Here is a 20007-nt window from a genome sequence, read left to right as displayed (position 1 = left end):
AGCGCACTACAATCTCTACTAGATTGCCCAAATCATGAACTAACTATGGGCAACTTATCTACTTACAAGGAACCCATAACTTCTATTCTCTGTGCAACTCTTAATGCACCCAAGTCATGTAGGGCTAAATGCTCAAATTAATGTCAATGCATAAAAATGATAGCAAGGGGACAATCAAGTCTTACTTTGTTACATCATGTATTACTTTTAAAGGCTTAATCCCAACAAATTCATTCCCATCATGTAACATTCTCTTTTATTTAAAACCTTATAAACAATTCTAGAAGTAAGCTAGAAATCTATCCAACAAAGTTGGTGAAATCTACCACTATATATATTCAATAGTAAGAGTATGGTGTGTACTTTCGTTTTCTTTAGGTAACCTAAACATTTCTTTTCAAATTTCCCAAAAGGTTACAAAGGAATTACTTGCCCTTGGGCTTGCTCTCTCATTCCCTCTCTTAAGCTTTCCTTATTTGTTGTTGTTGTTGTTGTTGTTGTTCTTCTTCTTCTTCTTCTTCTTCTTGGATGAGTTTGAAGAACCTTTGAATACCATGTGAACACTTCTCTAATATTTGAGAATCCTCTTAGTCATTCCAAAGGAATCTGGTGAGATCTCTAAGATCATGCAAACCTTGTGTTCATAATATATATCACTTTTCTTCTTACTAGGTTTATTCATAAGGAATGATGAGCTCTACATGTTACCTATTTTAACTTTTGTGCTATTAGTTACTATATCTAAATTACGTTCCAATTCATATAGTTAGACATGGTCCATTAATTGATTGTGAGAATGAGAATGATAATATTAACAGACATGATAACCATAATAACAATTAACACTATGCATTAATCAATGAGCATTTAAGATAGTTTGGAAGTTTTGTTGGGATTAAGCCCTTAAAAGTAAGACATGATATCACAAAGTCAGACTTCAGTGTCCCAGGGTTATCTCTTTTGTACATTGACATTGATTTCAACATTTGGTTCATATCTTTGACATTGTACCTAGCTATTGGAATTGAGCCCTAGATAGCATGACATGATGTAATAGATTGAGATTCATTTGTAAATTTATTTATTTATATTTTTTTGGTTTCCCTTTATTATTTCATTTGCATTAATTGGTTATTTGAGCATACACCCCTACATAACTTGCATTGTACATGACTGGGATGCATTAGAAGTTGCATAGAAAATCTAAGTCATGTATTCCTTATAGAGTGATGAGTTGTCCATAGTCGATTCATGGATCTAGGCAATCCATCTAAGACTGTAGTACACTACCTCCTAATTGGAGGGATGACTTGTTTAGGTCATCAAGATGGTTTTCCCATGTTGAGTGCACTAGAACATATGATGTGCACTAGACAGGACCTACGGTGAATCATGACATAAGGTTATCAATTGTTATAACTCACCAAGCTACTATATATACTTCATGGACTCTCAACCTTGAAAGGATATTGAGCATGTGTCAAAGTCAACATGAGACTTTAACCTATGGGTGAGACCCTAAGGTGGTCATATATCCCTATGGATTAGGTCACTATTGATAGAGGCTAGTGACAACAAGTGTTCTTAATAGAGGCACCATGATCTCTCATGGATTGAGATAGTGTGTCCCCTTGGGTGATCTAAAAGACAAGTGATCTAGAAGGTTATGGTCATACCATTTCCTTTAGTTGAAATTTGACACATGCTCCTTAGAGTTAGAGTATGTCAATTGATCACATATTAAGTAAGATCTATAACTCAAAGACTGGATAATTAATCTTGATAAGTAATAGCACTACCTTGTTAGATTACAAGCACCAGTTCATGAGGAGTTTGCATGTAGTGGATAATAAGTTACAAACTTGAGCTACATCTTGTTATTATTTACATAAGGTACTAGAAGGCATTCTCTTTAGTAGAATGTTGAATCAACTTCATAATTGGATTCTAAGGGACTAGTAATCCTATGGGTCCTAGTGGTCCCCACTCTGAGTTCATATACCATGATGACACTGTTTATGAGGGTTGGATTGACTCTTGGTCTACTCTTGTGCATAAAGGCATTTTGGTAATTACTTAAGGTTGCATAGTGGATAATGAACAAGTTCTTTGGATTGGGCTAATGGATTAATTATATGGTTGTATGGTTAATTAACCGACTAGAACTCGTTTTAGGTTAAATTAAATGACCCAAGCCTTGGTGGGCTCAAATCACTTAAGCCTAGTAGGGGAACCCTATAAATACCCCATTAGGGGTTAAGGTTTCCATCACTTTTTTAAGAAATAGTTGTCTTCCACCTTTAGAGAGAGAAAAAAAGAGATCCAGGAATCCTTCTTTCCAAAGCCCACACTTTAGAGTGCCAAGATCATGGTTCAAGTCATCGGGCGGAAGATCTTAGTTGTATTAGACCTCTAAAGTCTTCAAGCTTCATTTTCACTGACCAAAAGGTAAAGTTTTCTAATTCTTTTCCTTTTGATCCTAGCATGTCAATATATATATATATATATATATATATATATATATATATATATATATATATATATATATATATATATATATATATATATATATATATATATATATATATATATAATGCTTCCATTGCATAGGATTTAAAGGCCTAGGGTACTTTTCCATGCACTTGTACGACCCACGGTTCCTAGCCCTGACTTGGGTATATTAGGAGTTGCATAGATGATAAATTCATGGGTTCCTTATGAGTAGATAAATTATACAATCAATTTATGAATTTGGGCAACCTAGTAGAGACTGTAGTGCACTACCTCCTAATTGGTAGGATGACTTGTCTTGGCCATCAAGATGAGTTTCTCATGATGAGTGCACTAGTGTATGTGATGTACACTAGACAAAACCTACAGTGAATCATGACATAAGGCTATCAATTGTCATGATTCACCAAGCTACTATACTACACAGACTCTCAACCTTAAGAGGATATTAAGTTTGTGTTGAAATCAACATGGCTTTGACCTATGGATGAGACCTTAAAGTGGCCATATATCCCTATGGATTGGGTCATTGTTGATGGAAGCTAGTGGTAGCAGGAATTCTCAATAGAGGCATTATAATATCTCATGGGTTTGATACAAAGTGTCCCTTTAGGTGACTTAAAGGAAATGTGATCATGAAATTTGTTGTTGTAGTAATTCCTTTAGTGGAATTTGACATATGCTCCTTGCAGCTAAAGTATGTCAATTGATCACATAATAAGTGGGATATGTAACTCAAGGATTGGAGAAGTAATCTGGATAGGTGATAGTACTACCTTATTAGATTACAAACACCAATTCATGGAGAGTCTGTATGTAGTGGATAGTAGTGTTGGGAACATCCATATTTCTCCATTCCCTGTCTCTAGATCTCATAAGGTGCATGCAAACTATCCTAGGCTTCTCTAAATTTATTGTAATAGAAACATATAGCTATGAAAACCATATTAGGATAAAAATCTAGAGATATAGTGTTCATACCTAGATTTGGATGTTTCTTGATCAATTCCTCACAATGAAGAACATGCCTGAAGGCCTCTACACCTAAGATCTTTTATCCGGCAACTTGAACCACAATCTTGGCACTCTAAAGTATGGACTTTGGAAGGGATGAAGCTATGATTCTCTCTTTCTAGAGGTAGACAAATGCTCTAACCAAAAGTGATGGAAACCCTAACCCCTAAGGGGTATTTATAGGGTTCCCCTATTAGGCTTAAGTGACTTGAGTCCAGCAAGGCTTGAATCACTTAATCTAGCCTAAAATGGGTCCTAATTAATTAATTAATTAACTATACAAAGTCATCTAATTAATCAATTAACTCAATCCAAAGGCCTTATTCACTATCCCCTGTGCAATCTTATATAATTACCAAAATGCCTTTATGTACAAAAGTAAACCTAAGGCTAATCCAACACTTATAAACTGTGGCATCATGGTATATGAGCTCAGAGTGGGATCCATAGGAGTATTTGTTCCTCATAATCCAATTATGAAATTGATTCAACATTCCACTAAAAATAACTAACTCCACTCTAGTATCTTATGTAAATAACAACAAGATGAAGCTTAGGGTTCATGACATACTATCCACTACATGTAGACTCCCCATGGACTAGTGTCCATAATCTAACAAGGTAGTATTATCACCTATCAAGATTACCTCTCCAATTAGTGAGTTACAGATCTCACTTATTATGTGATCAAATGATATACTCTGCCTCATAAAGAGCATATGTCAAATTCCATTTAAGAAATTACTACGACACCACAAATTTCATGATCACATGTCCTTTGGATCACCTAAGGGGATACACTATCTCAATTCCATAAGATATCATAGTGCCTCTATTAAGAATACTTATTGCCACAAACCTTCATCAATAATGACTCAATCCATAGGGATATATGACCAGTTTAGGATCTTACCCATAGGTGAAAGCCTTTAATTTATTTTGACCTAAGTGCAATATCCTCTAAAGGTTGAGAGTTCATGCAATATAATAGCTTGGTGAATCATGACAATTAAGAGTCTTGTATCATGATTCATTGTAAGTCCTATCTAATGTGTGTCACATACATTAGTACACTCACCATGGGAAACTCATCTTGACGGTCAAGATAAGACATCCCTCCAAATAGGAGGTAGTGCACTATAGTCTCTATTGGATTGCCTAAATCCATTAACCAACTGTAGACAACTTATTTACTTATAAGGAACCCATGACTTGTATATTTTGTGCAACTCTTAATGCACCCAAGTTATGTGCAATGTAAGAGACATGGGTTGAATGCTCAAATCAATGTCAATACACAAAAAAAATGGCAAGTAGATAATTAAGTCTAAGTTTGTGACATCATGTCTTGCTTTTAAGGGCTCAATCCTAACATAGTAGGTCATAAACTTAAGTTTCGTCTCATTGTTATTTATATAAGGTACTAGAGTGTAGTTGATTATTTGTAATGAATTATTGAATCAACATCAGAATTGGATTCTAAGGGAGCCACTACTCTTATAGGTCCCAGTGGTCCCTGTTATATACCATGATGACATAGTTTATGATAGTGAATAGGGTTTTTAAATTGGATTAATTGATTAATTAGATAACCCTATGTGGTTAATTAATCAATTAGAACCCTTTTTAGGCTAGATTAAGTGACCAAGTCTTGGTGGGCTCAAGTCACTTAAGCCTAGTAGGGAACCCTATAAATACCCTTTTAGGGTTTAGGGTTTTTTACTTAGTTGTTTTCCATCTATAAAGAAAGAGAGCTAAAGTTTTCTCTCTTCCAAAGCTCAATCTTTAGAATGGTAAGGTCATAGTTAAAGTCATTAGGTGGAAGACTTTAGGTGTATAAGACCATTCTGGACTATAGGCTTCATCATCATCATCAAGAATAGTTGTAAATGAACTCTTTTATATACTTTTCTTCCATGAAATTTGATCTTGTAAGCTTATGAAAAAACCATGATTTGCATACAAATCAATTGTACCAAAAACTTGGTTGACTATGTTACTTATTTTTTGAGCTCTTATCATTATCATCATCTTTGTAGCAAGTTAACCTCTAGGCTTCCTGTAGAAGAACTTTCATGGTCTAATCCATTTAAATAGGGGTGAGTATGGTTTGATTTAGGTTGACCCTTAACTAACCCAAGAATCAAATCAAGATGACTAACTTTGATTAAATTGGAACTCATGTAAGTTAGGACCAAATCAACTTGATTTAATATTGATTCAATTATTTTTATTTGGTTGCAATTTTGGAAGCGATTTTGAAAAATGTTAAAAACATTTCTTAATGCTCAAAAGCACTTTCTCATAAAATAAATAAATAAATAAATAGGTGTTTGATATATATATATATATATATTAATCACTTTTTAAAATCACAAGTATCACTATCTTAATCCCTTTTCAAGTTGTGTTTTCATTTCTAAGCCTTCCGAAAAACCTTTTGATTATATAATTCATTATAAAAAATACTATCAAAACATTTTTTTAGTTTATATTCAAACATTAAGTTATATATATATATATATATATATTAATCACTTTTTAAAATCACAAGTATCACTATCTTAATCCCTTTTCAGGTTGTGTTTTTATCTCTAAGCCTTCCAAAAAACCTTTTTGATTATATAATTCATTATCAAAAATACTATCAAAACATTTTTTTAGTTTATATTCAAACATTAAGTGACTTTTTTATATATATAAAAAAAAAATACTATCAACCTGTAAAATATATGACTACACATCAAACAAGACCTATGATGAGTCATGACATAAGGTTATTGAGTATTCATAACTTCATTAAGCTACTATACTATATGGTATCTCAACCTTGAGAAAATACTAAGCTTATGTCAAAGTTTGCAATGGTTTTGACCTATGAGTGAGATCCTAAGATGGTCATATATTCCCTTTAGATTGGGTCGATGTTAATGGAAGTCGGTGGTAACAAGTATTCTCAATAAAGGCACTATGATATCTCATAGAGATTGAAACAATGTGTCTCATTGGGTGATCCTAAGGAAGTGTGTTAAAAAAAACTATAGTCATAGTAGTTCCTAAGGGGAGACTTGACATATGTTCTTTGTGTGTTAGGATATGTCAGTTGATCACATAATAGGAGGATCTGAGAGTCATGGGTTGTAGAGGTAATCTTAAAAGGCTAATAACATTCACCTTGTTAAATTAAGAACACCAATTCATAGGGAGCCTAAGTATAGTGGATAGTAGGTCACGAACTAGAGAACTTTTATCTCATTTTAATTACATAGGATATTAAAGTGCAGTTGACTCTTTGTAGTAAGATGTTGAGTAAATTCCAAAATTGGATTATAAAAGAGCCAATATTTGTCTATGGGTTCTAATGGTCCCCACTCAAGCTCATATTACTTAATAACACGGTTTATGAGGAAGAATTGCACACATCTAACTACTAGTCCTAGGATAGGGAAAAAGGCAATATAGACATTCCCTACATCTCCAACTCTACTTATATTAATAGTGCCTTGTTAAGAACTAGGAGTTTAACTTAGATGAGTTAACCCAACCTAACATGAATCCAACCCGATGTTTAGTAGGTTTTGTCAAGCATTTTTAATACTCAATTTGAGTATGGGTTGGATTTTCTCATCCTAAATTCAATTTAGGTTAGTTTTGGGCTAAAAAATTAGGTAATCTATGATTGACCTAAACTTAATGTAATATTTTATAATATTTACAATTTGTATGTAATATGTTTATTTTATATGCTTTCAAAGAATTTTAAATCGAAACATGTCAAATTTAATTATATTATATATTATTTCATTTTCCTAGAAAGATACGTAATTTTATTTTTCTTTTCTATTATTATCTCAAAATAATGTATCATTTACTTTTTAAATTGCATAAAGATAAAATTTAAAAATTCATCACAAGCAGGATCCATCTAACCCAACGTAACCCAAATTTGATCCTTACAACCACAACAACTCACCCGAGTTGAGTATAGGCCAACTTGAACATAAGCCAAACTTCACCCCAACCTGAAAAAATGAGCTTAGACTAACCTTAGGTTGAGCACCTTGTGTTAGAGATCGAATTTGATTCAAGTTCTAAGCGTGTATTTATTAATTTGAGTTGGGCTGAGGTTGATCGTAAACGTAACCCAACATAATCAAGTTGCAGTCCTAACTCTATTGATTACGAGGCTTTGGTTTCAAAATCCATATGAGGAAACTTATCCATTAGAGTTAATTCAAGTGTAAAGATGTTTGTAGAAAAGTTATATAATAATTTGAAGTAGCAACCCATAATCAATTTTAGAATTAATGGTAGTGTTGAGGCCGAGAGCCATACGTCCCAACCCCATGCAACATCTAATTTTTTGAGGCTGAAATTTCTTTACTTTATAATTGATTTGATCCCCACTCATCAATGCAGATGCAGGGACTGAGACAAGTTGAAATGGGTACATTTCAAAACAATGCCAAATCAAATTTGCTCTCTTTGAAAATTATGCCGTTTCTTCATGAATATTCTATTACAAAACCCGCTACCTATTTTTTTAAGACATTAAATATCACTTTTCTTTTTTAATATTTATACCACTTTCTATTGAATGAAAGAGAAAAAAAAGAAAGAAATAAGATAGTTGGCAATGCCATGGATGTTATGTAAAAATAAAAGGGGAAAAAACAAATAAAATAAAATAAAGAGAAAAGTAAGTATTGAGGAAAAAAAATATGCCCAATTAGTATTTTTGTCCAAATGAAATTATGTTTAAATTTTTCAAAATAAAAATTATATTCAAATCCATCAAATATATTTTCCAACCTCCCTATTTTTGGATGGGGGGGCAAGTCAGAATGGCAACAGGGTGGGTTCAGGACGGGTCACCCCAATCCTAACCCCACCCTGATTATTCAAAATAATTATTATATCCGTCTCATTAAAAAAATTAAATAAGGTGAAGCAGAAGTGCGAGTATGAGAAATTCTTATACATGTCTTGTCCCATTTAACTTTTTCTTTTTTGAAATTAAAAAAAAAAAGTTATTTTAAATTTTTTTTAATTACATTAAAATAAATATATTTTATAAATAATTAAATAATTATATTTTTATAACTTATTTTATTTAAAATATTTATTATTATTATTATTATTTATATATTAAAAATAGAAAAAAATAAAATTAAAATTTTAAAATTAATTTTATATATAATTGGGGTGGGGCGAGATGAAACAAGACAATACTTAAACTTTTTTGAACTCGTCTTGGGTTTAAAAAAATAAATAAATAAATTCATCTTTAATCCATATATTTAAATATCAAACATGTCATATTGTCATCCCTAATTGCAAGCAATCACCATGTACACTTGCTTTGTTTTTTTTTTTTTTTAAATTAGAAGAAGAGAGGGGAAGGGAAGGGAAAGGAAAGGGAGGGTATTGGTAAGAGTTGAGGTTAGGGATGAGGTAGGGGTGAATCGAAGGAAGATGACAGCATTAAAAAAGAGAACAAAATCGGTTCACTTTTTATTTTTTTCTTTCAAAAAATTGTGGGTTGGAAACTACATTTGGTAGGTAAAATAATTTTCCTTCTCAAAAAGCATGGGGAGTTCTACCTTTATTCCCCTTTTTTGAAATGCTATCCCTTTTATTTTTAATTACATTAAAATAAAATTATTTGTAAATAAATAAAAATATTCTTGGTTTTTTAAAGCAATGTAATCCTTAAATATCAAATATATCCTTTTAAAAATTTCTCCTACAATACTTAAAGTGATTAAAATGTGTTTGACAATGTTTCTACTTATTAAAGTGTTTTTTGTATAAGGTGTTTCTCCAAAAAATAGTACAAATAATTTTTTATCACTATAAGTGATTTTTCAAAATTTTAAAAGTGTTTTTAAAATTTTACCGAATACTTTTCTTTTTCAAAAATATCTTTTATGTAAAAAACGCTTCTTAAAATCATTGTCAAAACGCATGTTTAACAATGTTTCTATTTATTAAAGTGTTTTTAGTGGAAGTATTTTAGTATTAAGTGTTTCTCCAAAAAAATAGTACAAGTAATTTTTCATCCCTATAAAAATGTGTTTGGTAGTGATTCTATAAAACCGTTTCTAGTTTTTTTAATATTTGAATTATTAAATTATGAATCTTATACAAAGAGGAAAATTGAACCCCAATTGAAATAAGCTTTTCCTCTTTGTATAAGAAAATCTATTTTATCCAACAATATTTTGATGTAAAGGGAATCAACAAGCTTTGACAAGAAATCAATCTAGGGTTTATCATTCTAGCAACATCCACTATGTGAAGTCTAACTAATCCAAGCTAGGTTAATCACCTTCAATTTTTTCAAAAATTAAACTTTAATAAATGTAATTAATCAAACAAGAAATGATAAACAAGTGAATTAATAATAATATAAATACAAAGAGGGAAAGAGGGAAAGAGGGATACAAACACTATTTTATAGTGATTCAACTCAATCCCAACTTACATCCATTCTCCTCAAGCTCCAATTGAGACCAAATTTTCAACTTTTATAATTAGATTAGAGTTCTACTACACCCTTTACAATTCTTTCTCAAGTAATTACCCTCACTTGAATGTCTCTTTCAAAGCACTCAAATAACGAATATATTAAAGTAATCCTAGAAAGTAAAATTGGCACACAATGAAATAAAATCTAGGATTGATGAAGGAGCACTAAAGGATTTACAAAATTGATTCAAAGTACTCGATAACATGTAATGGAGATTCTTTGATAGGTAAGCAGTGAATGCACATGCTCTCTATCTAATGAATGCAATTTTGAGCTCATATATTTATATGAGGAAAGCTTAAAACAACCCATTAGACTCAATTTCGATTCAACTAGTTGAGCATTCAGTTAAATAAGTTCACTAGTTATTGAATATTTAATGGTCTAACAAGTGACTGTTGGCATCACTAGGGTTTGATTGGTCTAACAACCAGTTTAATTGATTGGAAAGACTTACTACCAATTAAAGCACTTTTTCCCCTCTTAATCGGTTAAGCCTAACCAGCTCAAACTACTCCCCTATATTTGGTAATTTTTGAGGTTTTTATAAGTTTTAAATATGATTTTGAGACGAATTAAACTCGAGTTTCACATAAACTATGGATTTATCCATTTTTGAAAATTTAAGTTCAATTCAATACATGATATGGATCTAAAAGCAATTAAGTGCATGAGAATTTTGAAAGAACCCTAGTGCACCATAAACCAACCTTAAATAAGGTTCCTAAGGACCTTCAAAACTTCCAATTCTTCATCAATCTGTGTTTGTCCATACTCGACAATTGACTTGATTTAATTCCTTGGAACCTAAAATATTAAGCTTAATAAAACTATTAGTGTCGTTAACATCATTTTGTTATCATCAAAACTCGATTAACTAAAACTCTGAGTTAACATACTCGGCATTGACCCTTCAATCACAAATCTTCTATATTTCATTCCAACCTTCAATCTCAATTGTCAATCCTCCACAATCAAGACCTAAGCTTTCAGTCTTTCATTTCACAAAACATCATGTCTTATTTTCAAGGTCTTTTAATTTTTTTTTTAACCTTGATCCAACCAAACAAAACCAATTAAATATAGAAACTTTATCATACTTTTAAATCACATGTGGAACCCATGTGACAAGAAGTTCTATTTTTAAGTAAAGAATAAAACATTTGAGAATGTACAAATTTTCAATTATTTTTATTATATATCAACTTTCTTTATATTTTTATTACAAAATAAATAAGAAAACTTGATTTTTTTTTTCTTTTTTGTATGATGTCTTCTAAATGTCAAGCCAAGGGCTAATATTTTGTATGATTGAATTAAGATAGGATATAATATAAAAAAACACTAAGTTTTTAAAAATGGATTATTGAATGACTTTATCCAAGATAGTACATGTCCTGGAATGCATCAAGTTTGGAGTCTTTGGACATACAAATAAGTAAAAGAGGGAAAAAGAAAAAAGAAAGGTAGGAAAGTAATACGGGACCAAAGGTTTTATGGTTGAAATTAAGAAAATCTACTTTTGATTGGTGGGAGCATTAATACCGTTGATTTTGACTTTTACTAACTAGGTCGGCTGGCCCACTACTTGTGGCCCGGCCCACTTCCATCTTGGGCTCAAAAATCGTTTTATGATTACATTTCAAATTGTTTCTTGCTAATGATTTTGCATTTGAGCTTATTAGATGCCACCACATCTCAAATTTAGGGAATATTTTCAAAACCATTGTAGAAATTTAAAAATAATTTTTCAATTTGGTTTACCAAAGTTCTTCTTCAACATAGAAAACAAAGTTTTTTAGAAAATATTAATTTAAAAACAAATAATTGGTTAAAAGGGATGAAATGCTCCTCATATTTGTGAATTAATCTCTTCTTATCTTTTTATTTGAAGAGTAACCCATTTTTGACATAAATACCCTTAACTATTTCAAGTATTTATTATATAATTAAAAAGAAAAAATTATTTTTGCAAGAAAATAATAAGGGTATTTTTGTCAAAATGAGGCCACAAAGAGATGACATGCTAGATTTCAAATTTGGGTCTGGAATAATCCTTTTAATCAAATAACCCATTTAAAAAATACATCTTAGGATGGAAATTTTAGAAAAAACCCGTATATTAGTGGCTTTCATAATTAGGTTCTTTTTTTGGGTCAAAAGTAGTCTTAATGAAATTGTCAAAAATATAAAAAGCTTTGAGATTAGTTTCTATTTAGCTTTACCAAAAGATCCAACCATGATTTTTAGAGGGCAATATAATATGGTAAAAGTTTTATTAAAAATAAAATAACTTTTTATATAGGTTATAATATAGTTTTTTTTATTAGAATTAACATTTTTCTAATTTAATGTTTGTTTGTAAAATTTAATATTTAATATTTAATTATTTAAAATTCTTAATTGTTGACCTAAAATTTATTATTTATTTTTTACTTTGGGTGTCAAGATTGTTTAGTAAAATTAATTTAAATTTTATTCTAAACCGTTATATTGATATATTTATCCTCATTAATTTTAACTAATATTTATATTTTTACTAATGTTAAATATTTATATTTAATATTTATTATAAAAGATGAGTTGTAAATGTAGGTTATAGTTGTAAATTATATTTTTATTAAACAAGGGGTAAATGAAGTAAAAGAGACTTAAAGATTAAGATGATGATGTTTGTTTTTTGTTGAATAGAAAAAGTCATATATTTTGAAATTTTTTATTCATAAAAAGAAAACACTACCATTATTTTGATTTAATATTTAAAATTATTTTTTATTATATTAAATTATTTTATCAAACATAATAATTTAAATTAAGTTATTAAGTAAAATTAATTTTTTAATTGATATATGTATATATATATATATATATTTATAACAAAAAGATTTTGGTTTCTAATAAACCAATCTAAATAATTTTGTAATAAAAAAAGAAACACAAAACAACAATGACCCATGTCAAAACAAAGAAAAAGAAAGAGGAAAAACTAGCTACCCTAACAAATTACAAAAAGGGTAAATACTATTTTAAAGATAAAGATACAGTAATAATAATAATAATAATCATAGTAAAATTTAATAAATCAAAAAAATGCAAGGCCAAAACGAGAAGGCATCGAGTGGGCCCATTGACAACCCCAAGGATGGCCCACACTAGATCCCTACCAAAAATATATGAATAAGGTTTGACTTCTGTAACTCCGATTGTGGGACGTGGAAAGAGATATAATCAGAGAAAATAAACAAAAAAAAAAAAAAAGGAAAGAAAACCATCCTACAAATAGAGGACACTTTGGTAATTTCTGCAGCCCGGCGTCGACTCCAGCGCCGGATGCGGGTGTCCAAAATTCTCCGGCGAAGCCTCCTTAAATGAGGAGGGCAAAAATAAACTCGAGTGTGTCTGGAACGGGGAGTAGGAGGGAATTAAAAGGTCTCTCCGCGTTTTCACACCAAATGCTTTAAATCCTCCTGTTATATTACAGAGAGTGGTGGTTCTGAGTGTTAGAGAGGAGTGACTTCTCCTCCTCCTCCTCCTCCTCCTTCCCCTTCTCTTTAAACCCCACCCTCTCTCTCGAAAACCACGACATCTAACCGCCTTTAATGTTGTTGTGGACGCTGCACGTTTGTATTTGCATTTGTGTTTCAACTCAGTCCCATTTCTCTCGTTGCTTCTACTATAACGAACTGGGTTAACTCAGTCTCATTTCTCCTGTTGCTTCTACTCTCACCCACAACAACTCAACTCAACTCAACTCAACTGGGTCATTGCCATAAATCAATGATGATGGGCATCACTCTTGATTCTGAGGTAGAGAGATGAGAAATGGGAGTTGAGAATCACCCTCATAATGATGGTAATAATAATGATCCCTCATCGCATGTGCAGAGTTACGCCCCCAAAATCCTAGCGAATCCCCTCTCCGAATCCGAATCCGAATCCGCCTTTTTCTTATTTTTGTATTGGACGAGGGTGATGGCCGTCTCTCCCTGTTGTGGTGATTTTTTCTTCTTTTCCGAGGCTTGACCGGAGATGGAGTACGGCTCAGGCGGAGGCGGCGGTGGTTCCGGTGGCTCAGGTGGGGACCCCGATGGCTCGGACTCCAGGAGGAAGAAGCGGTACCATCGCCACACTGCCCATCAGATTCAGAGACTTGAAGGGTAAGATTGATGAGAGTTGAAATTTCTTATTTGTTTGTTTGTTGGTTTGGCAAATAGTTTGAAATATAATATTGGTAATGAAGGATGTTCAAGGAGTGTCCTCACCCAGATGAGAAGCAGAGGCTGCAGTTGAGCAGAGAGTTGGCTTTGGCTCCCAGGCAGATCAAATTTTGGTTTCAAAATAGGAGGACCCAGATGAAGGTAAGGCTTGTGCTTATTCTCGTGTGAGTTTCTCATTCTTGCTTCTGGTTATGCTATTCTTATTTAGTTGCTGATTTCCTTGTATGCACTCACACACCTTTTTAGGCCCAACACGAGAGAGCTGATAACTGTGCTCTTCGTGTGGAGAACGATAAGATCCGTTGTGAAAACATAGCCATTAGAGAGGCTCTCAAGAATGTGATTTGCCCGTCTTGTGGTGGCCCTCCAATTGGGGAGGATTCATATTTTGATGAACAGAAGTTGAGGGTTGAGAATGCCCAATTGAAAGAAGAGGTTGTTTGTGATGTTTCTCGTCTGTGTTTTGGATTATTTGGAGATTATTAGGCGATTTTGGAATGTTAATTTGTTTGTTTGGATGCTATGCAGCTTGATAGAGTTTCTAGCATTGCTGCCAAGTACATAGGGCGGCCGATTTCACAGCTCCCACCAGTACAGCCTGTCCATATTTCTTCATTGGATTTGTCAATGGGAAGCTTTGGGGGGCAGGGGATGGGCAGTGGCCCTTCCCTTGATCTTGATCTTCTTCCTGGAAGTTCATCTGCTATGCCCATTTTGCCTTTCCAGGGGACTGGTATTTCAGATATGGATAAGTCCCTCATGGCAGATGTTGCTGGCAATGCATTGGATGAATTGCTTAGGCTTTTGCAGACCAACGAACCCTTGTGGATGAAGTCCACCACTGATGGGAGGGATGTTCTTAATCTTGAAAGCTATGAGAGGATTTTTCCTCGGGCTAATAGTCACTTGAAAAACCCTAATGTGAGGATTGAGGCATCAAGAGATTCAGGTGTTGTGATCATGAACAGTTTGGCATTGGTTGACATATTTATGGACTCGGTGAGTGAGTTTTATCGATTGGATTTTCAGTCTCATTCTTTGTGTCATTTTTGTGCCTAAGATATGACCAGTTTAGTTTGCAGAACAAATGGATGGAGCTATTTCCGACAATTGTTTCAATGGCGAGAACACTTGAAGTATTATCATCCGGAATGATGGGTGGTCAGAGCGGTTCCCTTCAACTGGTAGCTACCAGCAAACATTTCCCTGTCGATTTCAGTATTTCTTACATTAGAATTCCATTTGAAATTTTTCTCAGCCAAATAGTGTCACTGCAGATGTATGGAGAGCTGCAGGTGCTTTCATCCCTTGTACCTACTCGGGAATTCTATTTCCTCAGATATTGTCAACAAATTGAACAAGGCTCATGGGCAATAGTTGATGTTTCTTATGATTTCCCCCGAGACAACCAGTTTGCCCCTCAAAATCCATCTCATAGGCTTCCTTCTGGCTGCTTGATTCAAGATATGCCCAATGGATACTCCAAGGTTTTCAAGTCAAAAACTTGATGTTAATCCTCTGTGATTCTTTCAGGATTTGCAGTACTCAAAACCTATTCTAAAATGTTGGTGCAGGTTACTTGGGTGGAACATGTGGAAATCGAAGACAAAACCCCAACTCATCGGCTTTATAGAGATCTTATTCACAGAGGGTTAGCATTTGGAGCTGAACGGTGGCTGGCTACTCTACAGAGGATGTGCGAGAGATTTGCTTGTTTGATGGTTAAAGGAACTTCAACTCGGGATCTTGGAGGAGGTACTTCAGATAAAAAAAAAAGGACAAAAAAACCTCTCGAAGAAAACGTTCTCCTAATGCTTGATCCTCAAATGCAAATACTAACAAGCTCTTTGGTTTTACAGTGATTCCATCTCCTGATGGCAAGAGAAGCATGATGAAACTTGCCCAGAGGATGGTCAACAATTTCTGTGCAAGCATCAGCACCTCCAATGGACACCGATGGACAACACTCTCTGGGCTGAATGAGGTTGGAGTCCGGGTCACAATTCACAAGAACACTGATCCTGGCCAACCCAACGGTGTGGTTCTCAGTGCGGCTACCACCATCTGGCTCCCAGTTTCTCCACAAAATGTCTTCAATTTCTTCAGGGACGAAAGGACTCGGCCTCAGGTATATGCATGATTGAATTATATACTAATTGGAAACTACTGTTATGATATCTTTAGTAACATGTGTTAATTTTCTTCACAGTGGGATGTTCTCTCCAATGGCAATGCCGTGCAAGAGGTTGCCCATATTGCAAATGGGCCACATCCTGGTAACTGCATATCTGTCCTGAGGGTAAGTCAGAGACCCTTTGAACATAGGATCAAATCAAATATTTCCATTTTTCCATTTTTCCATTTTTCCATTTTGGTTAATTTGGTTGCAAATGGGGGTTTTTGACTGCTGGGATCCCATGGGCAGGCCTTCAACACCAGTCAGAACAACATGCTGATACTCCAAGAGAGCTGCATAGACTCATCAGGTTCCCTAGTCATCTACTGCCCAGTTGATCTACCTGCCATCAACATAGCAATGAGCGGGGAGGACCCTTCCTACATACCCCTGCTGCCATCGGGTTTCACCATCTCACCAGATGGGCGACTAGACCAAGGGGACGGGGCGTCAAGCAGCTCCAGTACAACAGCGAGCATGGGGAGGTCAGGAGGGTCACTTATTACAGTGGTGTTTCAGATACTAGTGAGCAGCTTGCCATCCGCTAAGCTGAACTTGGAGTCGGTGACGACTGTTAATAACCTCATCGGTAACACTGTCCAGCAAATAAAGGCTGCCTTGAATTGCCCTAGTTCCTGATGATGATCCCCACTGCTCAACAACTGTCCTTCTCTACCGTGTCTTTAAATACACATCAGAAAAATTCAGAGAGTCTCTCCTCAGCTGGTGGCATTGAATGAGGGGGAAAGTATTGGGGGTTAGTTGAACTTCTTCAATGCCCTTCATCAAGGAGTTTGAACCTGCCTGTTGCTGATGCTGCTTTTTCCCCCCACTCTTTTTGGCTGCCAATTTTCTTTTCTTTTTACGAGTCGGCTTTATTACTTACATTTGTTACTTTAATTTTTTTTTTTTTTCCTTTTTGTGGAGGATATTTTAACGACGGAGTCAAGAACGCACCATACGTGTCTTTCTTGCTGTGGATCATCGTCCATCCATAAAATCCTTTCTTTTCTCCCTCACTCTCAACATTTGCTTGCCATCCTCCAAGCACACAGCAAGAACATCGTATGGTTCGGGTATTGACTTGTGTTGATGAACATCATTTTTACCTATGAAATTGTTATTATCATCACCATCGCTACGTCGAGAATGCGAATGCTTTTCTCCATCTCTATGAAGTGTGTTGTGTATGGTTGTGAAAGAAAAGGGTGGCCGAGTTTGAAAGCCATGAAAGTGACCTCCCTGCTCAGCATCAGTGGTGGGCCTTTCTACACTTTTATCTGCATTTCTCTTTTATATACTTGTTTAATTGAATTTTCATGTCTGAGAAAAAATCGTTATTTTGGCCGACATGAATGCATCCTGTAAGTAGTGTTAGTGAAGGACATGGGATGGTATTAGATCAGTGTCTCTCCTGAAGTCACTATCAGTCTCCTCAGTGGGGGCTCCCAACTCATAAATCTACAACTTGTTTTGTTTTTCATGCCCTCCATACGTTTGAATAAATTCAAAAACGGATTTGCTTTGACTACAATCATGGATAGATAGACATTCAAAATTTAAATAATTTTATTATTTATCCTCCATGTTAATGGTTGATTCCTGGCCAAATTTCATGAGGAAAAAGATTGAAAGCTTGGCGCTATTATTGAATGCATGTACCTTCTTGACTAAATGATTCCACCTATTCTTTTTCAAACACCCCAGCATCTACAACTCATCTGCCCCTCCTTTACCAAATTGTACAATTCTCATATGCTTTGTTCAACCTCACTTTTACCACATGTTTCCAACATCGCAATTTATCAAGTAAGAGGCCTCTTTACACATGTCTACAAGCTCTTACGCCCAAAATATTTTTATCAAATTAAATAACAACTTGTTTGTTGGGTAAAAGTTCTTATAATTTTAAAAAGTGTTTAATATGAGAGTAAAGGAAAAACAGAAGTTTCATTTTGAATTATTTAACAAATTATTTTATATTTAATAAAACTTTTATAATATTGATTTTGCTTTTGAGAAATGATGCTTTTAGCTCTTGTTTTAATTTTTGGACAAAGCCGAAAACCAAAAGTCATGCTAAATAATGCATTTTTTAAGTTTAAAAAAGAAAGTTTTTGGTTTCTCAAAAGACAATCCAAATAAGACTAAAATAACTTCTCATAGAAGCCAAAATAAAGTTTTTATGAAAGCATCAATATTAAGTTTTTTTTTCTTTTTCTAAGCTGTAATTTCTTAATTTTTAAAAAAGTAATTATGCAATCATATACAAATTTTTATTTATTGGTTTTATAAAAGAACTTTTGACTTGTGCCAACCCAAACTTTAGGGCCAAGAGCATTTTGCCTATGGATATGCTTTTAAGATATCTTTGCAGGAGTTGAAGCAGTGGGCATGTAGAAACACAGTTGAGCAATAACAAAAGATAATGTCTTTAGAACTTGAGGATTTTGTCAATAATTAGTCCCATAAAATACAAAAAAAAAAAAAAAAAAAAAAACTGATGGAATAATAAAGAAAAATAAAGAAAGTCAGCTTCTTAAAATAATAATTGGAAGAACTTTTATATAAAAGTATGGGTTATTTTATATTGTTGAGTAAATGATGTGACCTATTGTTTTCCAAACACACTGTAGGATGTACTGAAAATGTCCAACACTTCACCAATATCCTACAAGAAAATGCTATTTTTTTCAATTAGGGATACATTTACATGAATGAAACATTCTAGTAAAGAATGGGAGATGATTTTTTATTTTTATTTTTATTTCTTTCATTATATTTAGAATGGGAATAACAACCAAAAGTTTGTTCTTACATAGACTAAATCTCACTCATTCTATGATTTTGATTCATCCTTTTTATTTCTATTCCTTGTGAATGCACTCTTACTATTGCTAAGTGTAATCATATATAAAACTAAGACAATCATTTAGGATAACATAGAATATTCTATTTTAATATTATTAAATATGAAGACCACTTTTATTTTATATATATATTTTTTGGCTTTAGGTAGAAATTAAAGTCAAAGTTGAAGCCATAATTTTAGAGAAATGAAGTTCATAGCACTTATATATGAGATGCATTTGCAAACTTGTTTGACTTGGGCGATTGAACATTACATTAGTTGTTGGAGACTATCAAACTCAACAAATCAATTTGATTAGAGTAGTCAATCAGTGGTTGACCAGTTGGGCTAAAATAATAATCTAAAGAAAGATTTTCTCTAATTCTTTCTTTGTAGTATTCTCAAAACTTAAAGCATATGATATGAAGTTGATTTTTGCATTCTACTTTGAAAATTGGCATTTTAAGCATAACTTGGATATTTTTGTAATTATAATTAATAACATTAAAGAGAAGTCTCTATTTTCAAAAATCAATTTAAAGATACTTTAAAAGACAAGAACTAATTATTGATGTGATTTTGGCTTGTTCCTTAAGCTTCGCTCAAAAGTATGACTATTGTGTACATCTAATTAAGTTCAACTTTTTTTTGTTTTTTTTTTTTTTCAAATGTTAGAAAATAAAGTATATGTGGGTGCCACCTTTCA

General features: G+C 33.2%; 1 protein-coding gene across 3 annotated transcripts; it reads left to right on the top strand.

Annotated features, from left to right (window-relative positions):
- Positions 1-13359: 13359 nt before the first annotated feature.
- Positions 13360-17582, top strand: LOC100251182 (homeobox-leucine zipper protein HDG11). Of its 3 annotated transcripts, none has more exons than XM_010665633.3 (11): positions 13360-13864; positions 13943-14214; positions 14298-14415; positions 14521-14709; positions 14803-15273; positions 15345-15458; positions 15552-15761; positions 15849-16029; positions 16134-16402; positions 16484-16573; positions 16700-17582. In XM_010665633.3, the coding sequence occupies exons 2-11, from the start codon at positions 14087-14089 to the stop codon at positions 17087-17089; spliced, it is 2160 nt and encodes a 719-aa protein (XP_010663935.1). In that variant the 5' UTR covers positions 13360-13864; positions 13943-14086; the 3' UTR covers positions 17090-17582. The 3 variants fall into 3 exon arrangements, with proteins under 3 accessions (XP_010663935.1, XP_010663934.1, XP_059590109.1); XM_059734126.1 differs by having other exon boundaries at positions 13361-13864; positions 15357-15458; XM_010665632.3 differs by having other exon boundaries at positions 13360-14214.
- Positions 17583-20007: the final 2425 nt, after the last annotated feature.

The sequence above is a fragment of the Vitis vinifera genome, chromosome 17 (genome assembly GCF_030704535.1).
Source record: "Vitis vinifera cultivar Pinot Noir 40024 chromosome 17, ASM3070453v1".
In the NCBI taxonomy this organism is placed as follows: domain Eukaryota; kingdom Viridiplantae; phylum Streptophyta; class Magnoliopsida; order Vitales; family Vitaceae; genus Vitis; species Vitis vinifera.
The sequence above is the reverse complement of the archived record's forward strand: the minus strand, read 5'-3'. Positions and strand labels throughout refer to the sequence as shown.

Coding starts and splice junctions, on each gene's coding strand:
- LOC100251182 (XM_010665633.3), top strand. CDS start 14,087: ATGGAGTACGGCTCAGGCGGAGGCGGCGGTGGTTCCGGTGGCTCAGGT. Junction 14,416..14,520: donor ATAGGAGGACCCAGATGAAG/GTAAGGCTTGTG, acceptor ACACCTTTTTAG/GCCCAACACGAGAGAGCTGA. Junction 16,030..16,133: donor AACTCGGGATCTTGGAGGAG/GTACTTCAGATA, acceptor TTGGTTTTACAG/TGATTCCATCTCCTGATGGC.